The sequence below is a fragment of the Plasmopara halstedii genome, assembly GCF_900000015.1.
Source record: "Plasmopara halstedii genome assembly, contig: Scaffold_2956, whole genome shotgun sequence".
In the NCBI taxonomy this organism is placed as follows: Eukaryota; Oomycota; class Peronosporomycetes; order Peronosporales; family Peronosporaceae; genus Plasmopara; species Plasmopara halstedii.
The window spans coordinates 1,834,198-1,854,530 of record NW_020189861.1 but is presented as its reverse complement, the minus strand read 5'-3'; the positions used below and the strand labels follow the sequence as shown (position 1 = coordinate 1,854,530).

At 46.3% G+C, this 20,333-nt stretch overlaps 7 protein-coding genes across 7 annotated transcripts; 4 read left to right on the top strand and 3 right to left on the bottom strand.

Annotated features, from left to right (window-relative positions):
* Positions 1-3,007: 3,007 nt before the first annotated feature.
* On the top strand, positions 3,008-5,091 carry PHALS_06481 (thioredoxin reductase 1; the record flags this gene model as incomplete). Its single annotated transcript, XM_024719773.1, has 3 exons — positions 3,008-3,057; positions 3,141-3,517; positions 3,584-5,091. 3 exons carry the CDS (start codon positions 3,008-3,010, stop codon positions 5,089-5,091), a joined length of 1,935 nt encoding a protein of 644 aa, XP_024585039.1.
* A 2,331-nt stretch (positions 5,092-7,422) lies between these two features.
* PHALS_06480 (thioredoxin reductase 1) lies at positions 7,423-8,121 on the top strand (the record flags this gene model as incomplete). The annotated part of the gene is made up of 4 exons (XM_024719772.1): positions 7,423-7,701; positions 7,793-7,818; positions 7,891-8,030; positions 8,087-8,121. 4 exons carry the CDS (start codon positions 7,423-7,425, stop codon positions 8,119-8,121), a joined length of 480 nt encoding a protein of 159 aa, XP_024585038.1.
* Positions 8,122-8,450: 329 nt separating this feature from the next.
* On the top strand, positions 8,451-8,990 carry PHALS_06479 (Complex 1 LYR protein; the record flags this gene model as incomplete). Its single annotated transcript, XM_024719771.1, has 3 exons — positions 8,451-8,596; positions 8,663-8,736; positions 8,800-8,990. 3 exons carry the CDS (start codon positions 8,451-8,453, stop codon positions 8,988-8,990), a joined length of 411 nt encoding a protein of 136 aa, XP_024585037.1.
* Positions 8,991-9,116: 126 nt separating this feature from the next.
* PHALS_06478 (agc rsk rskp90 protein kinase) lies at positions 9,117-10,154 on the bottom strand (the record flags this gene model as incomplete). Its single annotated transcript, XM_024719770.1, has 1 exon — positions 9,117-10,154. One exon carries the CDS (start codon positions 10,152-10,154, stop codon positions 9,117-9,119), a length of 1,038 nt encoding a protein of 345 aa, XP_024585036.1.
* A 122-nt stretch (positions 10,155-10,276) lies between these two features.
* PHALS_06477 (IQ motif, EF-hand binding site) lies at positions 10,277-13,904 on the top strand (the record flags this gene model as incomplete). The annotated part of the gene is made up of 3 exons (XM_024719769.1): positions 10,277-10,741; positions 10,802-13,117; positions 13,185-13,904. The coding sequence occupies 3 exons, from the start codon at positions 10,277-10,279 to the stop codon at positions 13,902-13,904; spliced, it is 3,501 nt and encodes a 1,166-aa protein (XP_024585035.1).
* Positions 13,905-13,957: 53 nt separating this feature from the next.
* On the bottom strand, positions 13,958-16,198 carry PHALS_06476 (FOG: Ankyrin repeat; the record flags this gene model as incomplete). Its single annotated transcript, XM_024719768.1, has 2 exons — positions 13,958-14,205; positions 14,266-16,198. 2 exons carry the CDS (start codon positions 16,196-16,198, stop codon positions 13,958-13,960), a joined length of 2,181 nt encoding a protein of 726 aa, XP_024585034.1.
* Positions 16,199-16,592: 394 nt separating this feature from the next.
* On the bottom strand, positions 16,593-17,680 carry PHALS_06475 (uncharacterized protein; the record flags this gene model as incomplete). Its single annotated transcript, XM_024719766.1, has 6 exons — positions 16,593-16,691; positions 16,772-16,839; positions 16,935-16,977; positions 17,065-17,307; positions 17,377-17,442; positions 17,528-17,680. The coding sequence occupies 6 exons, from the start codon at positions 17,678-17,680 to the stop codon at positions 16,593-16,595; spliced, it is 672 nt and encodes a 223-aa protein (XP_024585033.1).
* Positions 17,681-20,333: the final 2,653 nt, after the last annotated feature.

Here is a 20,333-nt window from a genome sequence, read left to right as displayed (position 1 = left end):
CCGATTCCAAAAACTCGTGGGAGTTTGAGGCGCCACTTCGGCAAGATTGCCCAGTCACTGTGGACGCTTTTAATAGGAAATATCAGGACGTCCCGAGTCATCAGACGCCCCGCACTTCCCGGCAATAGCCAGGGAAGTAGACGGGCCATGAGCTGAGCTCAAGCAATGGTCCTGAGCTCTTGCGGTCGAAGACACAGAGCTCGAGGGAGCATTAGGGTTTAACCCGTACGTCGCAGGGCGACAATCAGAAGGAAGTCGATGGCGTGCCTTGAGTTTGGCAAACTCAAAGCGGTGGTGTCGCTCCACACGCACGTCCTCTTCCTACGGCTCAGCTGCAGGTTATGCAATGAGAAAAGTTTCAGGTGCCGTTGCACTCATCGCTCAAAGAGCATTTCGTCATCTGCAGCGCTTTTAAGCCAGGGGCGAGCACTACAGGTATTTTCCGCATTGCGGGTACACGAGAGTTACCTCGTTGAGCACTTAGACGAGTGCGATAAACGTCTAACGGAAATGCTTGTGGGGCCAAGAAACGAGCTCGAAAAGCTTTCCGTGTGGCAAGTTCATCGTCCGCTCTGGCCGGGGGGCAGATGATGTGGAAGCGTAACGATCGATTTGCCGCGTCCTTCGCTTACACAGCGGGATCCGCTGGGCGGAAGTCGATTTTTATACGAGGGTCAATGACCGACGGTGGATAAGCGCGCCTTAGAGCCGCCTTATGGGCAGCTTCAAGCTGCCGCCTCTGTTCCCCGTCGAGGTCATCAGTGATTGCACCACGTCCCTCAGTTGACGAGAAGTCGGGGAACGGACATGGGGTCCGCAAGGCGCGAGCAGGGCTCGTATCATGCTGCTGGCGCAGCTCGCCTTCTTCGTCATCCCATGCGGGAAAAGGGGTGTCAGACTCGTAGTCGACCAGCCCCACATCCCCAACGAAGTCGCTCGTCACTGATAGCGTGCGCGGAGCGCGATGCTTGTGCTTATTGAGCCTAGGATATTCACCCCCCGGTGCCGTGGACGCACTGTCCGACATCGCACCGCGTGCGGGGGACGAAGTTGGGCTCTGCCCGTGCTCGCTGTCAGAACCAGCGATACTTGGTGACTTCAGTGTCGTTGAAACAGGGCTCATTGAGCACGGAAGTCGTTTAATTATAACGAACCAAGTTACAGTGTCTAGCGGACATGCAAGCCTCGTTGAGGCAATAGTCGATTGGAACGGTAAATGTTCTCAATCTTAATGGGAGAGGGTATGACGGGGTAACATGTACCCTGGTAACAGAAGTGTGTGTGTGTCACACGAGATGTGCATGGTGTGATTGCACCCAAACAAGAATACAGTTGAAACACAACTATTTGTGTTTTCGAGAACCAGAGCTGCAGACTCAAGCCAACGACTACGTGCACTGATTTTGACCTGGTTGCATGAAAAGTGAGGAACGGAAAACTCTCTTAACGTGCTGCTAAGATTATACAGGGGTGTGTTTTAGACTGTGCTGCACCCAAGAGCGTTAGTATGCATGCTGCCGTCTCAATGTAGTATCGAAATAATACGAAATTGACGAAGCAGGCTGGATTAATCTCAGCGCACAACTTGAGCGCATTTCGAAAATTTAGTTCGTCTCCCGTTACTACACAGCTCTTACACGCCCACTACACATCGTGGTGCTCTTCACAAATTTCTTGTAAAACCCGAGGATAAACGAGCCGCCGACAAAGGCGTGTCCCATGCGTCAAACGAGTGACGAACCATACTCATTGTGTTGTCCGATGAAAGTTGTCACAGTGACACTTTCCCAGCCATAGACGTTTTCTTCACATTTCCTCACTGAATGAGTTGTGGGATCCGTGTCCACCCCTAGTAAAGGGTATACAGTTATCCTACCGCAAAATCACGATGACGCCCAGATAGATAGGGAGATTCAGCGAACCGAAAATGCGTCAAAGATACTAAACGCACGGATAAGTGATGGCCTGCTTCTTGATCATGTAGTTGTGTCGCACTTGAACGTACATTGCAAACAATTGCTGTCGCATATCAAAACTAAAGTGCCACCATCAACCATGAAATATTCGAATTGCCGCGTGAAATGCTAGGCATTCACATATGCGACCAGCGCTGCAAGAGTCCAATAAGAGAATATAGTACCCACAAAATACTGTTATGGACGCCGAAATCGATACTCGCGCGACCAAGTTCTTGGAAACGATCTTCAAACTGCCAGCGAAGATTGTGGGTGCCGTTTCTCACAGCGTCTTTGGTGCTTCGCTTTTAAGTGTGATTACCATCGTGAGATTTCCATTGGAACTGCTGAGTTCCTGTCGTTTCTCATCGAGAAAATAACAACAATTTGATCGACTCACCGTCTTTGTATCTCTTGAGCCTTGGCATCAGCCATCGCACATCTAGGAAAACATTTCTGAATGTGGCTAGTTTTTCTGTCTTTTTCTTGATTTCATATGATACGCCTTGATACTTCTAAATTTTTCACAATTTCACAAAAGCGTGACATGACATCTGCATAATTGTACAAAATTGTATTTTTTGCAGCACAGAAATGAAATTTGTGCATGCACAAGTACTGTACGTGGCCCGTTTCGGTAGGGCCTCTATCCCCAGGCAGCGGGATAAGCGCAGTGCTTGTGGCATATCTGTAGAGCGAGCGAGGGCCTCATGCGGGTATGCCACGTCTCGGCTCTCTAGTGACTGCCTTATCACATTAAAGAGGTGGGGGCAAACTCCATTCAGTGCGCGCGTATTGGCGAATACGGGAATGTTGGCTGCTATGGCGTGTGGCGGAGATCGAAAATCGAATGTTGTATGGAATTTATTTTCTGTAGTAGTGTTTCAGTCACCTTCGTTAGAAAGGCTTTGCATGAGAAAGAGTAGAGAATTCAAACGGCAACTTTGCAATGTGGCCAAGCTTCAGATTATGCATCGTTTCTTACTATACTATTTTTACCGCGTGTGTATACCCAATTATCATTTTTATAAAACACTACCATTCCTGTGCATATGGCAAATAATATATCCAATACAACACTTTCTCTTACTAAAATTTCATGGTCTCTTGTGTGAAGTGCGTCTCAATTTTTACCGCTGTACCGAGCCAAACTAACGACTTCTACTTTTTTCTGTTTACATGTAGCTTGTTAGAGGCGCAGGAAGTCGTGTCAGATACTTTGGCTACGTTCTACCTCGCTGGATGGAAGACTTGTCCTTCCTTTATCAAGGCGCGGGAGATAGTCGCCGCCATGCAAATGCTATATCCGGACCGCCTGGCCTTCAAAATCCTTTTATTTGAGGACAGGGAAAAATTTAGGGTATGGCTTAAAGCATCCCAGGGGGACTTTGCTGTCAGCTTTGGTGCTAAATCCAAGGCAATGAAGCATGTAACGTCGCCGTTTGTGTGGAGCAGCAACCCCACGACGTTTGTGGGCGGCTGTGACGACCTTTTACTTTTTTTTCGATCTGGCATCGCAGTAGGGCGGCCCCAGGGAATGCATACCAGTGACGAGGTGGCTGGTAAGTCGTCTAAGAGTGTTGCGATACCAGAGACTGATGATGTCATACCTAAATCTCGATATCAAGAGATCTCTTCCACTGCTGTCCAAGAGAAGCCGATCTTCGACTACGATCTGGTAGTCATTGGTGGAGGTTTGGGGGGGTTGGCGTGCTCTAAAGAGGCCGCTTCTTTTGGACAAAAGGTCTGCGTACTGGATTATGTAAAGCCGTCACCCCAAGGCACGGCTTGGGGACTTGGCGGGACGTGCGTGAACGTTGGATGCATTCCAAAAAAGTTAATACATCAAAGTTCTCTTATTGGTGAGATAATACGCCATGACAGTGCTCGATTTGGCTGGAAATTTGATAATGAGGGGAAAACAGTACCGGTTTTCGACTGGAAGCAATTGGTGGCCAATGTAGACGGATATATCAAAACCATCAATTTTAAATACAAGGTGAAACTACGCAGCAAGAATGTCAAGTATGAGAATTTTTTGGGTTCCTTTGTTGATCCGCACACCGTAAAGCTTTCGCATCCTCGCAAAGGTACCAAACAGATCACTACCCGTAATGTGGTTATCGCAGTGGGTAGTCGACCCAGGGAGTTGACTTGTCCTGGCGGGGAATACGCTGTTTCGAGCGACGACATATTTTGGATGAAAGAGAAAGAGCCAGGTAAAACCCTTGTAATTGGTGCTTCTTATGTAGCACTTGAATGTGCAGGATTTTTGAAAGGCATGGGTTACGAGGTGAAGGTCATGGTGCGCTCGATTCTGCTTCGCAGCTTCGACCAGGAGATGGCTGATAAGATAGGCGAGTACATGGAAGTGCAGTCGGGCATCAAATTCATTCGTAAGACGGTCCCTCAATCCATCTCGAGGCTTGAAAATAGACAGCTTCTAGTGAAGTGGGTAGATGAAAAAGGCAAGACCTGCGAAGAAGCTTTCAATACGGTTCTCAATGCAACGGGCCGCGATCCGGAAGTTGCTCATTTAGGTTTAGACAAGGCTGGTGTCAAATTGAACGAAAAGACTGGACGCATCATGGTGAAGAACGAGCAAACTTCAACGTCCAACATTTATGCCATTGGCGATGTGGTTGACGCCCCTGAGCTGACCCCTGTGGCTATTCAATCGGGACGCTTGCTCTCGCAACGTTTGTACAACAACTCATCAGTTCAGATGGACTATGACAAGGTGTGCACGACTGTATTCACCCCGATCGAGTATGGCTGTTGCGGATTGTCAGAAGAGACCAGCAAGGGTCGATATGGTGAGGACAACATTGAAATATATCACACGAACTTTGTCCCGCTCGAGTGGTCATTGTCGTCGGAGACTCGCACAGCTTCTAATTCATGCTATATAAAGGTGGTGTGTGATAAGTCTCGTGATAAGTTTGTCTTGGGCTTTCACTATTTGGGGCCGAATGCTGGTGAGGTGATGCAGGCCATGGGCTTGGCAATGAGGTTAAGGTTTACGTACGATCAAATGGTTAACACTGTAGGCATTCACCCGATGACTGCTGAGTCGCTTACAATTTTGGAGGTAACGAAAAGTAGCGGTGGCGCAACTACTGGAGGTGGTTGCTGAGGTTAAGCCCACAAACTTTCTTGTAGTTCCCCTCAACCTTTAAACACATTGCTTGCGAGGTTAACTTTAGGTTGAGGAGATTGAAAGTTGTGGGGGCATATGACAGAAACGAAGTCTGCTGAGATTCTTTTTTCGATGCTTTGGTCACACTAGCGGTTTTTGAACGCCGAAAAGGACTGGTTGGTTTGAAGGGGAGGCTAGCACTGAGTGATGACGCTTTTTGCATAAATTCTATTTAAAAGGGGAAAATGAGCTGAGAATCGGCTGCAAAGTCTTTCCGTGCCACGGGTTCGCACTGCTTGCTCATGCATATATCACCATAATCTATTCTTTAATTTACCTTTATAACATCGATATATTTATTTTGCAAATTTGATCGTGCCCCGAAATTTTTTATACATATCGCCACATTCTTGGATTGCCGCCCGAAATACTGCCTTCTATGTAACGACAAATGCATAAGCAGAGTATTATGTCGTTGCCATGATTTAAATACCAATAAAAACGAAAAATCGTTGTCGAGTATTTATAGAGATTTAAGCTACCGGAACCCAGACGGCTTTCTCTACCGCGGAATAATGTAGCTATCCGACCCATATTGGGACCGGGTCCCGTACCCTTCATTAAATTATGGGGATTTTTCGGTCAGTGGAGCCCCCTCCCACTTATCACACACCGGGTGTGATTGCTCGTCCACTTTAGTTGATCTATCTTGATTCGGATCCTATAAGCATCGAACCCGGTACCTCCCGGTCCCAGACCAAGCTACAAACCACTTGAGGTGTTGAATTTTTAGAGGAAACAGCATATCGTGAAACGCTATCATCTAAAAGACAACAAACTTCAAGCAGGAACGTGCAAGGAACGAGATATGATATGTAGCATTATTTATTCGCTCGCAATCGCGACTTCTTACAGAGAACAACGGCGAAGATGACTCTGTGTGCTGGAGCCATTGACGAAGCTATAGATCTCGGCAATTATTGTGGAGCATTCATTCTGTTAAATAATTGCGCATTCTGCCGATTTATTGCGGTGTATCTTGGATGCATGCTTTCAGAGTAATTACCCAAACCCTTTTAAGAACAACCATACGAAACTAAAGAGAAAGTAAGATTCTGAGATGATTTTGAAAAGATCAAAACCCACCAAAACTCTTAGTCTTCCGGCAGCTGTTTCTCTCATTGAGAGAAAAAAAAATTATTTTCTTACGAAATGGCAAGACATCGAGAGATTAGCAACGAAACGTGCAGCCTACTCACAGGGTGTGCTCGTTGTTGGCATTCCTTTACCGTCAGTTAAGTATGCGATCAACTAACTAACAGTAAATTGAAAACATTATTTGCAAGGCGAAATTTTTTACTTAAGTTTTGAGTCTCAGAAATATTAAAAGAGTTTTTTTTTCTATTTGTAATCCCTACTCGCAAATTTCGCTTCAAGACTATTTTGGCGTTAGCGGTGCTCGCTGATCGCTTAATCAAGATTGCATCACGCATGTACTGTTAAAAAAAAGTCGTCAGAGTGCTGAATTCAGTTCAGCGAAAAGGATGCCCAGACAAGAATTGCCGTGCATGATAGTTATTCTCAACAATATGACGCTAAGATGAATTCAAAATTAAGTGTCGTCTAGTGGCTCCAACTGCGGTATGAATGGCGTAGATGATGGTTCATATCTGTTCCAAAGCTGCTGATTGCATAAGGAGAGCAGAAACATTGTGAGGCAGAAGATAGATCGAAGCTTTAAAAATTTTTAAACTTCAAAACCTTCAACGTATGACTAGTAGAGTACTAGTCGACCGAAAATGGTTGACGCTGCGCGCTGTGTCAACATGCTAAAAACTTATCCCATGCTTTGATGCCGGAATGCAGTAATGCAGCTCCAAGCTCCACTTGTCTACACTTTCATCGCTCGTAGGAAAGATTTATACGAGTTTAATCTTTGAAATTATTGCAAATCAACTGGATATTCCCTCGAAGCAGTTTTGCGAGGAGTTGTCAGCGTGAGTATCATCACCAGCAACACCACGCCGACAGCCGTAATACAGGCAGGTGTAAAATTCATGTAACTTTCCAAGTTAAAGCATGGGGATATTGATTAAAAAGTAAGGTCTGGCGCAAAGCTTTGGGAGAGTATATAAAGAACATCAACCTCCTAATTTGGCTGCACGACTGGCCTGCTAAATGTAAAGAGCAAAAAAGATGTTGGTGTCGTTTTGGTCAGGCCGTAGCCTTCATTTTGTTTGCGAGTGTACAAAATACCGGTACAATGTCATACATACCGCTACCATCTGACTACTTGGACTTGTCATTTTGCAATTTTTCTTGCTCAATATGGATAGCGCGAAGTGTACCTGTGTCCTCTTATTACTCTTTGGACAACTTTTTGATTGCATATACGGCTATCGTCGGCTGGAGGCCGGTTTGGGCGAGGGTCAGGTCGTATTGTACCCGGCCCCCTTTTACGTCGTAGACGGTCTGGATTTTCAAGGTATGGCACTCGCGTATTTAGAGGAACAAGGCATCAACACGAGTATCGAGGTGCAGAGCTGGATGAAGGATCACGCCTATAATTCACTGCGCGCCATGCTGGACGATGATATGTTGTACAAGGTAACGGAAGAGGCTATCTTTGAGTGTGGGCTTACTAGCCCCAAGACGGAGACGCAGCCTATCCCAACCAATAATTCGTTTGTGACTTCAGGCTATACGCTGGATGGTCCTTGCGAGGTCTGGTTGAACAATACGATGGTTATCACGGGTCGCAATTGCTACACCGAATTTCCTAATGGTCATCATCAGGTCGACTACAGCTTGTGTGGGAATTCATGTAAGCTTGTGTGGTACTGGCTTGGAATCAAGTACGTCGAAGGGATTTATTCATGGCAAGTCTACAAAAACTGCATCAACCTCGGTAATAAAAGCCTTGGTGTCTAGGAAAGGTGGGGAAGACATGGCTGTTGTGCTTCAGCCTTGCTAATGGGTATGTCATTTTTAGAAACAAGGAGTAGGACAAGTGTTAATACACAATGAAAGTTGCGCCGTATTCTATGTAAGCACAGAGACAATATTGTACCTCGAAACATTATTCCGCATGTGTAAATTAATCATTGCTAAGAATCAAATATATATGACATCACCATATTGGTGATAGGTATGGTGAGATAACGGTGTTTAGTATGATAAAGTGAGTGGTCAACTTATTTGTTAGAACTCAATCGGCTTTCCGGTGCCTTGACACATTTGATAGTCAGATTGCTCATGATAAAAAGCCAAAAGAGCCTTCAACATCTGATACTACATTTTCAACTAAATCAAAAAGACTTTTAGTCTCATTTAGGTACCTCTGTCTTTGATCTGCAATGTCTAATGCCACGCGGGAACTGCGTCCTCTGTATAAAAAGTTGCTGCGCTTGGCGCAAAATCTTCCACAGTCCAAGCGGCAGTCGTCAATCGACCAGATCCGCCGTGAATTTCGCTGTCATGAAGACTTGACGGACCCCAAGGAGTAACTGGATGAAGTCAATTTTTCTTGTCTGTCCCGATCTAATAGTTCTCTGCAATTTCTTCTCAGAGTGTCTGAATTTATACAACGCGCACAATCTTCGCTTAGCTACCTTAAGATCATTACGCCGCGCACTGAGTCGAGTAGGTGTTTTGTAGCTTTGCGTTATCCAGCCATTTGTAGATAACTTGATTCAAATCATACAGATACAGGAGTACAGCGCTTCATCTACCGGAATGGCCAGCGCGTCAACGCGGCTGATTTTGAGAAAAAGGGAAATGAAAACGCTCGCTGGAAGACACAGGATATGGAAGCGGGCTATAAGCGCCACCATCAGCTGTTGCGTCGTCAGTATTTTATGGATCGCAAGAGCGGTCCGCCACGCCCTATCTTCTAGTCACCTGAAGATATGGTACTACAAAGAAATCTGTCTTGACAAACGATGGGAGCATTGCTAGGGTAAGTATCAAATCAATAATTTTCACTTTAAAGGTAGATTTGTAATTTGCTGAGGTAAACCTCGCTAAAAAAGCCGCGGTCCGGCACTCAGCGTTGCAACAGCTTGCTTTGTCTGTTTTTCGACACGTTCAGTGACGTGTGAAAGATGGTGCTCGATCCGCTCAATCTGCTGCGAGCTATGACCAGATTCGCTGTTAAGAAGTTCTGCCTGCACCTCAAGTTCTCCAAGAGCTTGCGCTAGCCGCTGCAAGTCACTGACTCCAGCGTCTCTGGTAATTTCTATGGCAGGGATAAGGCGAGAAGGACTGGTAGACCCAGAATGGTGTGGGTGATCACCAAGTGGAACTTTAGGACGCGTGTCGTCTGAAAAAAAATGCAAAGTGGGGCTTTTAAGGCGGTGCAGCAATTTGTCGCCAAAATCAAGATCGCGGTCGATAGCGCTCAAATCCTGCTCAATGACATCAAGTTTTTCTCCCTGGTTAACAATCTCGTTGCAAGCCTCTCGACCAACAAGTTTTGCAGCTTCAATCTCACGTAGTGCCTCTAGTAGCAGCCCCTCTTTAGATGTTGCTAATGTTTGCATCTGCTTCTGAGGCGACATTACTGGCTGTGTGGATGATGGGACGCTAAAGCCGAACAGTTTTTTTTTGTTTGGACTCACGCTCTGGTCGATGGCCTGACGCGTTAGCTGACGCTTGGCTTTGAGTGCATTACAGGCAACTTCAAGCCACTTGTTACGATCAGTTTGAGTCTCTACAAACACATCAAGCTCAACAAACCCCTTTCTGGGAGCGTGCCCAACCATTTTAAAACCAAATGGACGATCAGCTGCACCCATGACACCAATAACGTACTCATGCGGTTCAATATTCGACAAGTAAAATGATCCTTTGGGCATAGTTGATTCACCATTAGGTGGGTGGCAAGCAGCGCGACTTTCATAGTATGCGACTTGAAGGTTGGAGCCATCCAGAACCAGAAATCGTACACGCCACGACTTTCGAAAGTGCCCTCGTTTAGTCACGTAGCCCTCACACGAGGTAGGTTGTGCTTTATCACCCGAAGCAGTCGCGCCGGGCTCAGGCAATCGCAGGATATTCATCTAGATTCACAATCGCTTCTTTCTTCACGTCTACAAAATGAATGGGTGTTTCTATAAATATCGATAGATTGCCTCGATGAAACAAATTTATCATTGATCAGTGCAGCATCTCATAATTTTTTATGAGTGTGCGGGTTGACACTTGTTGCTCGGCAAAAGCTGTCGGAATGGAGAAAGTGCAACAGCATTATCATGTAGAAGATGTGGGTAGGTTGCTGCTGGAGACGCAAGAGCAGCTACGAGCGATGCGTGAGCAGATGACAGCGGCCGCAGCATCCATGGAGGCCAACAAATCACCCAAGCGTCACAGTTCAGTAATAACAAATGCTGAGGTGCAGGCCTTTCACGCTTTATTGCAACAGACTGAGTCGGAACTTCGAGCCAAGGCAGAGCTCGTGTTGAATGGCATAATCAACAGCAGCAACAGTGTACATAATAGCCAGGTTCAACGCAATACTCGTCTACCGGCTGTCTCAGTTGCTGCACCTTCGCCTATAAAGCATCGAAGGGGGGACAGTAGAGCAGATGAATTTGGGCATATAAATCGAATCGATAATAACTCAACCTCCATGGAGTTTTTCCGCCAGGTAAGGATCGATGACAGTCGCTGCGTTGAGTGGTGAGTTTGATAAATGAGTGCTGTGCAGCAATTTCGCAACAATAGAGTAGAGATTCGGCAGTCTTTAATGACATCGCCTGAAAACTGGCGGCGAAAAAGTGGAGCTCGACGTGTGCGTAAAAAAACTACGCAGCACTATCGTCTCTTGCCTTGTGTTAACAAAGCTGACCCAAGTGAACCGACACCAGATCTGCGCGAAGAAGATGCTACATGTGGTCTACTAAACTTAGTCACACGCGGATTTCTCCCTGCGTATGCAGATTTGACTCCGGCCTTTGCAGGACCTAACGGAAAAAGTAATGGCTCTGGTGGTTGTGCTCTCAAACACCGAGCGACCTACATTTACGATCGGTCGAAGCGATCAGCACGATGTACACCGCTTGTCTACTCCATAGGCTTCAACCTTGCAGGACTTAAATTCGATTTTCGGACCTCGTCAACACCTTCATCCGCACCTAAACCTAATCATTCTGCCACGGTATCCGCTTCAATGCCCAACACAAAATTTAGCTCAATAATGCAGACAGTATCTTCTGGACCTGCCAAGCGAAATTCGTTGGTCGTAGCTGCCCCAAGGAATCAGAACGAAGACATCGAGAATAATTGCACTCATTCTTTTGAAGACCAGGAAGACGAAGAGGGTTCCGACGACAGTGACATAATTAAAGATGAAGGTTTTAGCACCAAGGACTTGGCTGTCAACGTTGCCAAAATCCGTGAATATAACGATCTAGTAGATGCTTATAGTTTGCACCAGATTTTGATTTATAAGGGGCGTGCTATAAGAGACACGCCCGAATTTACTTCGTTCCGCCGGGTTGTTCACGACCTTTGGGGAAGTGTTGAAGAAGTTCTACGAGCACTGGAAGCAATTTTATTTCAATATTTTGTTCCTTTGGCTCATGTTGATGGTCAGCGATTGATAGCACTCGCATCAACAAACCAGCCTCAATTTTCAAGACGGGAACTTTTGTCTTGTATTGTAAATAAAGAGCAAGTGATGTCGGTATTGCGGCGCCCGGGTCAGCGATATAATGGAAGGGATCGCAAACATCGTGCTGCTACTACAATACAAGCCTGCGCCCGTATGTGGATGGTACATCACCGATATGTAAAATCTCGTAGCAGCAATATCAACGCAATAAAAATTCAGTCTGCTTTTCGTGCCTACAGTCGCTGTACAGCCCTTAAAGCTCGATTGCGAGAGATTCGCTGCGAAAAAGCAGCGAAATGGGAGGCAAGAATGTACGAATTTAAGTCTCAATGGTCACAGATTGCAGCACGCCGGCGTATTGTGGTTCATGTGCCGTCAATGTCACTCGGAGAGCATTCACGTCTCAATGCTGAAAATTTCGCAGTACAGCAGAATCTTCAACTTACCCGGATATGTGCTGCTGCCTTGGATTTGCAAGTGGATCTGCTCGTATATGTTTCACCTTACGAGCTCACAGCAGATGTTTCCCAGTACTTTCACAAACTGTTACAACTTAGTGGTCCTGCTGACAGCCGACCACGCGTGAAGTTTGTGTATCCGGAGCAAGCTGCGCGGTTTCCAGCTCATTTTTCACTCTCATCGTTAATACTCTACTCGCCCTATTGTCTTCGACGGATCCGACACTACACTGCTGGTAACGAGGCGTACCTTGTAATGGGATTGCCTGGTCCTGAAGATCAACGGCTAGCCATAACGCTAGACCTTCCGATACTTGGTGCGCTACCGTCTCAAGCTCTGCCATTGCTCACACGATCAGGTGGCAAGCGATTATTGATCCAAGCCGACATAAATGTCCCCACTGGCACTTATGAGTTGTACGATGAACATGAAATCTCTGTAGCACTTGCCAAACTTGCTGTCGCTCATATCGACCAGTCGAAATGGCTTATCAAGCTTGACTACGATCCTCTCGGTGTAGGCGAAGCGGTCGTTGACCTTTCAAGCATGCAAGCGATGCGTGAATTGCACCGTGAAAAGCGTACACCAGAATATTGGCGACAACCTGGTACTCGGGACGCAGCTGCTAACCTGTTTTTGACGGAATTTGAGCGTCCGGGCAAGCTAGCACGACTTACGACACCCATACACACCGAATTATATCCGACTTGGCGAGAATATGCCGCAGCTATTGGTCATTTCGGCTGTGTTATCGAAGCTGTTCCTCCAACAGCTAGTGCTGCTTCGATGGAGGAGCCAACTTACTTGCGAGCAAATATTTTTGTCGATCCGAATGGTACTGTACACATGACGTCGACGCAGAATGTGCTTACAACTACAAGGGGCGGATTAAGTCGAAAGTCTGAAATTTTTGCGTTTCCGCAAACAGTGGCGCCACATGCGGCAATCAAGGTTTGTTGCACTTGCTATCGGCACTGTGGTGTATATCATTTAACATTTTAATATCGATTTCATACAGGGTGCATGCAATGCTGTGGGAAAGCAGCTAGCCGAAACGAATGTTTGGGGCTATGTGAGTTTAGACTTTGTGGTCTTCCAAGATATTAAGTCTAATGCTGCAGTACGACTGTGGGCCCTTGCGATACACCCATTTTTAACAAATTCAGCTGCAACCTTCGCATGCTTTCATCTGCTGACTCGCGGCTGTTTGGACGCTAACTCCGGTATCTACCGAGTGCCTGGTACTAAAAAGTTACAGACTGCGTGTACTGCAGAACAAAGCGGAAATCATGATGCCATGGACTTGCTATTACGTGAAGCTTCGCTAACCAAAGCCATATTTCAAGGTGCCACGCGCTGTTATGTGGTGTGTTCGTATGTGTTTCATCCAAACGTGACCGCGACGCAGTATACTACCTTCTTCCAAAACTGCAGGCTTCATGGTGTGTGTTTTGACGTGAGCCGAGCTTTGGGTACACTCTTTTTACTTGCCGATAGTCTCACAGCTGGCGTCTTCGGCATCTTGAGCATAGGAGAGACCGCTCAAGACGCTTTGTCGTACTTGCGAACTGCTTTGGAGGTGATCGGCCGTGAAGCTGGCGCGACTAAAGGCATAGTTTCTTCGTCTTCTCGATCAGTCCTGGGCAACTTTGCTGATGTCTTGTCGACTGTCCGAGCGTCCACAGGTGGAGGCAGTAGCAACAGACTTGGTCAAGTGCACCGGATGCTCAAATTATAACAACAACAAATATTTATTCAGTCAACAAAAAGTGCACGTACTCTGCATGTATACTACAACTTGCCGCGCTTTAAAATGCCTACAGGTTTATAGTTTTCGAAGTTGGTACGTGGCTCATGACGCTGCGACTTGTTAGGCAATTTGCCGCGGCTGTTCGCCCGGGACAACCTGCGGTTGTGATCAGGCGCATTTTTATCCGACGAGATGCCGGGATCACCGGAACTAGAGTCACTGGATGAATTTAGACGCATCTTGCGTAAAGCAAGGAGCGCGTCTTCAATGCTAAAGTAAAACTGCTCTTCTGATCGAACGGGGTCACTTAGCCATGCGCACAGCGCAGAGCTCTCGATGCGGTACGCACCATGTTTTACAGCTACAATATCTACGAACGATCGACGCAGCATCCGCAGATCGTCAGCGTTGAGATCAAGTTGCTTTTTAGCTTGCTCTTCCGTCACGAGCGAGTAAGGACCTGCTGCTGCGCCCACAATTAGCTGTAAAAGTGGTTTTGCCTTGCCCCACGCACGAGCATGGCCCTGTCCAAACTTATCCTCAAAAATCTCAGCGTAAATGTCGTACAGGGTCTCAGGAAGCTCACGGAGTACACTGAGCGGGACGACACCATTTGTGCTCGTCACCGCCATGCCTGGGTGGGATAAAGCCTGTTTGGTAAATTCCAGATATGCAAAGTTGCCACCGCTCTTCTTCGTGAGCATTCTCTTTGCCTCGACTGCATCATCATCGCTAAAGTATTGAGAAATATCTTCAACAAGGCTTGATGCATCTGCTACAAATGCCCCATTTTTGGCACTAAAGTCTAGAACCGACGACACAGGTAGACATTTGGCGAGCTTGGACGATGGCTTGGACGAAACTAGAAATCCTACCCACGACGGCAGCAGTGAAATGATTTGAGAAATGAATTCCAGAAGCTCGTTGCGACCGTTCGATCCGGTCGCGCACTGATCAATTCCGTCTATTAAGATAAATGTCGAGTGCGTGGGTTCTTCCAAAGCATTTAGCGGGTCAATGAGCACTTTATTTGCCAGTAGGAAGGGGTCCGTCTCCTCCAGCACATATCTGAGATTAAGGCGAGCCAATTGGTTCTTGAAAAGAGGAAGATTGTCTACAAGTTGGTGTACCATTGACAGCAGCACATTGCGAGGGCGGCTCTTGCTCTTGCGGTCAAACTGACAGCAATGCGCGGCTAGCAAATTTCCGCGAAATTGCTGTGCCACCGTACCACAGAACGCACTTTTGCCAGAGCCTCCTTCACCTACGACAGCTAGTAAAGTATCGTTACCCATGTGGAACCGAGCATCAAGCCACTCCTGTATGCGGGTCAGTGCCCACGAGCGAGAACCGGGAGTCAGGCTGCGAGCATGAGCAGCGAGCTCTGAAGTAAAGTCAATAAGCGGAAAGGATTCATTAATTTGCTGAGAATTTAATGGCGTCGATAAAGCGTCATCAGCCACTGGGGCCAACTGCGTAAGTCTCGCACTGGCCCTGATAGCCCTTGGTGGTGCTTTATTAGTATTGATGCGAGGCGCTGCGAGGCGATCACGCGTAGCCTGCGACGTTTTAGTGGGCGTCTGGCGAGTCAGCGCCGCACGCTCATCGCTTGACAGCGGATCCGAGGACGAGCTGTCGGTGGACGACACGGACGAGGACGAATTGAGCGACTTCGTAGATGCTAATTGAGCGATTGCACCTTTAAGCAGCGTTAGCTCCTTAAGCACATCGTAGCGAGTCACATGCAATTCGTTCATGACTTCTCGTCGGATCGTTTTGACCTCACTCTTTATCTTTAACACCTCAGAGTGGAGACGCTCCAGGTCAAAGTCCCCGCTAATGGCAGGTAACGTGCTCGTCGTATTGTACATCGTGGAAAAGTCGTGGTGAATTCCGGCATGATTACCAGGTGTGGAGGCCGCGTAGCTGCTAGGCGTTGTGGCCGAGAATTGTGAAAAACTGCTACTAGCGTCACTCGCAGTCGACTGCGTCTCGAAGTCTTCGTGCAAAGCATATAATGCCAAATTGTTGCCTCGGATCTGCTCCGTTGTACGATATTGCGGAATACCTGAAGTGGCCGTGGAGCGGTTGTAAAACATTTCCTCTACATCGTCTGTCATGTTCACAGTGTCGGTTAATGTTGCGCTACGGTCCACCCGCACTGTCTCGTCCTGCGTATGCTTTCGTCGCAATGAGTCGTCGTTAAGCTCGTATGCGCTTTCTTTTTTGAGCAGGAGACTTCCGCGCAATTTGTTTTTGAGTTTATGCATGGTACCAACCATGCTGTGAAACTAATGAATGAAAGAATGCAATACGGCAATGGTAACGTGGACACGAAGTCTTTCACGGTAGAGTGGGGAAGAGCGAATGGCATGGTTCGACTTGCGGCAAGAAATTCAGCACCTGTCTGGCATAAAAACTGGACTGGCGGACAAACGCCTATATTTTATTACGCTTGACAAACGATGTAACATGTAGAAGCTTGTTTCCAGCTGTTTCTAAAGCGCTTATGTATCGCACAACGTGTGATCAACGTCATTTGGCTTACGCTTCCGATATTATTTCTAGTCGTACCACAGCCAATTATATTCATTTAAATAGGTCCATACGATGATGAGCTAATGCTATATTGATTGCAAATGAAAAACTTCTATTAGAGTGAAGTCGCAATTTAGACTAGGACATGCCAGGCGGCGGGCGATGATATTGTAACTGGGGATTGCTACTAGCATCTGGAGCGATCTGTACGGCGGTGTTCGAACGCAGAAGTGAAACCTATTGCACAAATTGGACAGCATTCACGAAGTAGTGAGCCATGAGTGTGGAGGTCAGACGAAAAATCACATTCGGCTTACTTCAGCCTGCAAATTCAGACACATTTGTCGAAATATTGTTACTTCATTCTGCAGACCACTAATTATTTCTGCTTGTTCCACGAAAGGGTAGAAACAAAGCATACACGATACAAATCGTCAGTAATGATGATGCCGGTACGCGCTCTATAACGTGTGCACGTACCAGCGCTGCGCTGTAATTGGTCCTGCAAATTGCGGTTTGCGTGCTATGTGTCAATAATATGGATAGCATATGCACACGGGACGTCATTAGGCACTTTTCATCGCTTTCGCGTCGAAATTAAGTTACGCACCCCAAGTTGTTCTTGCACCGCAAGCAGCTGCGTATTCTGCTGCGTGTATCGGAGAAGCTGGTCCATTACTTCCGTCACTGATACCGTGCGCTTCATCTGGCCATCCACACGAGTAATCGTGATGTGCGACGGCGTGTATACGGCACCTAGCTCTGTCTCTGATGACGATTGCATCCTGCCAGCACTCTGCCCTGGAGACGATGCAATATTTTGCTGCTGCTGTTGCTTTGGTGGAGACGTGACCTAGAGTCAAATATTCACCGTGTAAAGCCCTTAAAGTCGCTAGTCTGCCAACTCCTACTCCAACATCACCTTTGTCTGTTGCGGCTGATTTGTAGGCTGCAGCTCTTTCTCAATATCACAAAATAATGCAGCGCTCTAAATGCAATGTGTGAGGACCAATAATCAACATTGCCATCAAGAATCATAACGACACCTTTAACAGGCACTTGCTTGATCTCACCTTCTGTAACATTTGTTGTGGCTTGGTCGTATCAGCTACAAAACCTTCACAAGAATTTACCACCTCTCTTTTGTCGCCTAAGCAGTTCGTAGCCTGCGCTTCTTCAGTTGACGACCCAGAAGGTGAGCGAGAGTGTGCATTAGCCCCTGTCATATACTTCTTAGTCTTGGTCTTGCCCTTCCTAGGCTTAGACGCTGAGACAAAAGCCAAGTCTTTGAGTTGTGCAGAGTCACTGTAAATGCACAAAACCGCGGTTTAACGTCAGTGTAATGAGGAGCTAATCAGCATAAGTCTGCGACGGTCGTGCCTGCTCTTCTTCTTACTGCGCGACTTTTTTTTCTGCTTCTGCTTTTCCTTGCGCTCTTGCAGTCGCTCTTCAGCGCTTTCGTCTTCGGAGTCTAGCACATCACTGACGCGCATGTGGCCGAAGGCCGCAAATACGCTTGGCTTGCTGCGGGTAACCATTGACGTTTAGGGAATTGTTAATCTGTAAATCAGAGGATAAGTAAATGTGAAAGGCTCCAGGATCAGACTCGACTAAATGTAAATTTTGATAATTATTCTACGATTATATTGCAAAAGTGATATTTAATAAAATGCACTTAGATAATCATGACGGCCTATAATTCGGAATATTTGGGCTGACTCAACTGCTGAATTCGGGCTACCCAATATATCCCAGGGACCCACTGTTTTGGTTTACGTACACATTATACTATTGTCTTTCGGACTTACTCAGAAGCCTTGGTTAAGTACCACCGTGAAGGAGTACCACCTACAGCTATGTGGTGGTATCAGGTACGACATCAGAGTGCTGATGCTCCAAAAAGAAAAGGTGCGTAGGACAAGTGTTTAAGCGGCAGGATTAAAGAATTGAGCCCGACCTCGTTTCTCGAGACTGCCGGTAGTTGTATCAGCACGATCATGACTGATTTTGAATATTAGAACGGTGACATCGACGTCGCGCTTAACAACGCTATGTCAAACATCAAGCGATGTTCTAGTCATCCGCCATATTTCGTAAGACAGGTTTGGTAGGCCCAATTCCTTCTCAACCCATTCCCGAAAAAAATTAGTCAAATTATGTTCTTAGGCCAAAGTACCAAATAAACATTGCTCGTAAAGATCACATATCGACGTAGCCTCTGCTGGTGTCAGGCGAAGGTGAGAGTGAACAGTGTGACGAAGAGCGGCACGGCCATAGGTAATGTGTCGAGACTCGGTGAGTCACTATGACTATTCTCATCAATGAGCGCATCACCCTCTACCAAACAAGCATGGCATCGGCTACAAGTATCGTGTCCAACTTGGCGGCTCGTCGAGCAATGTGCCTAGATACTAAGGTTGAGCTGGAACTCGAAGAGCTACCACTATGTCTGTTGGGTTTCAAGAAAAGACGTCAGCTTTGAAACCCAAATGAGGCTCGCGTCTCAAGTGAGGGTGGTACGGGACCCGTTTTCTGTACGTAAAAAACACTATTGCTCTTACATTGAAGGCTGGATCTAGAAAAAAGTGATGAAGTACCGTAATGATGTCAATTTTGTAGCACTAGGTACGAGATTGGGGTGGTAGGTGGACATTTGAGTTGCTAGCCACAACAAATTTGCTAAGTAAGGTTTTATTATTGCTTTGGTAAAACGAAGGTTTAGTTATCTTCTCAGCAAGTTTGATGTTTAATTGTAAAACTTGTGTGATTTTGGGTCAAGAGTGGTTGTAAAATCCAGCCTGTTTGTTTGTTACCACGAGCACGCAGACTCAAGATACTCTCTGTGCGTGGTACAAAGCCACAGCAAACTCACTGCCTCCGTTCACACTTGTTACCACTCGACGACCGAGTCCTGAAATAACTGTATCTGCATGTCTAGGGACAGCAAGACGCGCTGACTAAACCTTCAACTTTAGATGGTCCAGCGGTATTACGCAATATGCGGCTTAAGAGCCAGGGTATTGAGAACTTGAATGCAGCGGGGCTACTGTAGCTCTTTGCTTAAGGGAAGATAAGCTAATGTAACCGACCCTACGTTCTTTCCAAATACCAGTCCTAGTGTAGCGGAGCGCAATCCGCTACTTATAAGTACTAAAGCCTTACCAAGGTAAACGAACAATTCTGTTCAGAGTCAGAGCCGCCAATACCTGAAATTCTAATCAATATAGTAATACCTGATTAATATAGCGAAACCTGATTAATAAAGCAAAACCTGATTAATAATAGCAAAAAACCTGATTAATACAGTTATATGCATTACTACTGGCAATCCTACACGTGGTGGCTTCTTATTATGGTGTAGCCACACTACTGCGTTATTAAACTAACTGTGTAATACACACCTATGTACGGTCGCACAAGATTGTGCCGCCCGCCCTTTCTCTCAAGGGCACGTGTAACGCTGTTACAGTGGAGGCTTTCACCGCTGATAAAAATGCGCTGGTGAGACACCTCCCGAAAAGCTTAAACCAAACAACTAGCAAGATTAAAATGATGGCCAATTTTGTAAAGCGTCTAGCTCTTTAAGAGTATATATAGGTAGAAACAGCATTTTGAAGGCAGCTTTAATGGGTTTGCCGTGCACTCTGCACAGAGTAAGCTTTAAATTACTAAGCGTCCCCGTTTAAAAATCACAGGGGTTTGTTCAAAGGCCCCTGTCAGCAGCTATTCCGTAAGTCTCTATAGAAGTAGCATCTTTTAGTTTGCCTTGCTATTTCAAAAGAACATATATTCAAAATTAATTCTATCCAGACAGATACTGATTATGTACGCTTTCTATCTTCATTACAAAACTGTCTTGATTATTTAACGTGCGGCAAG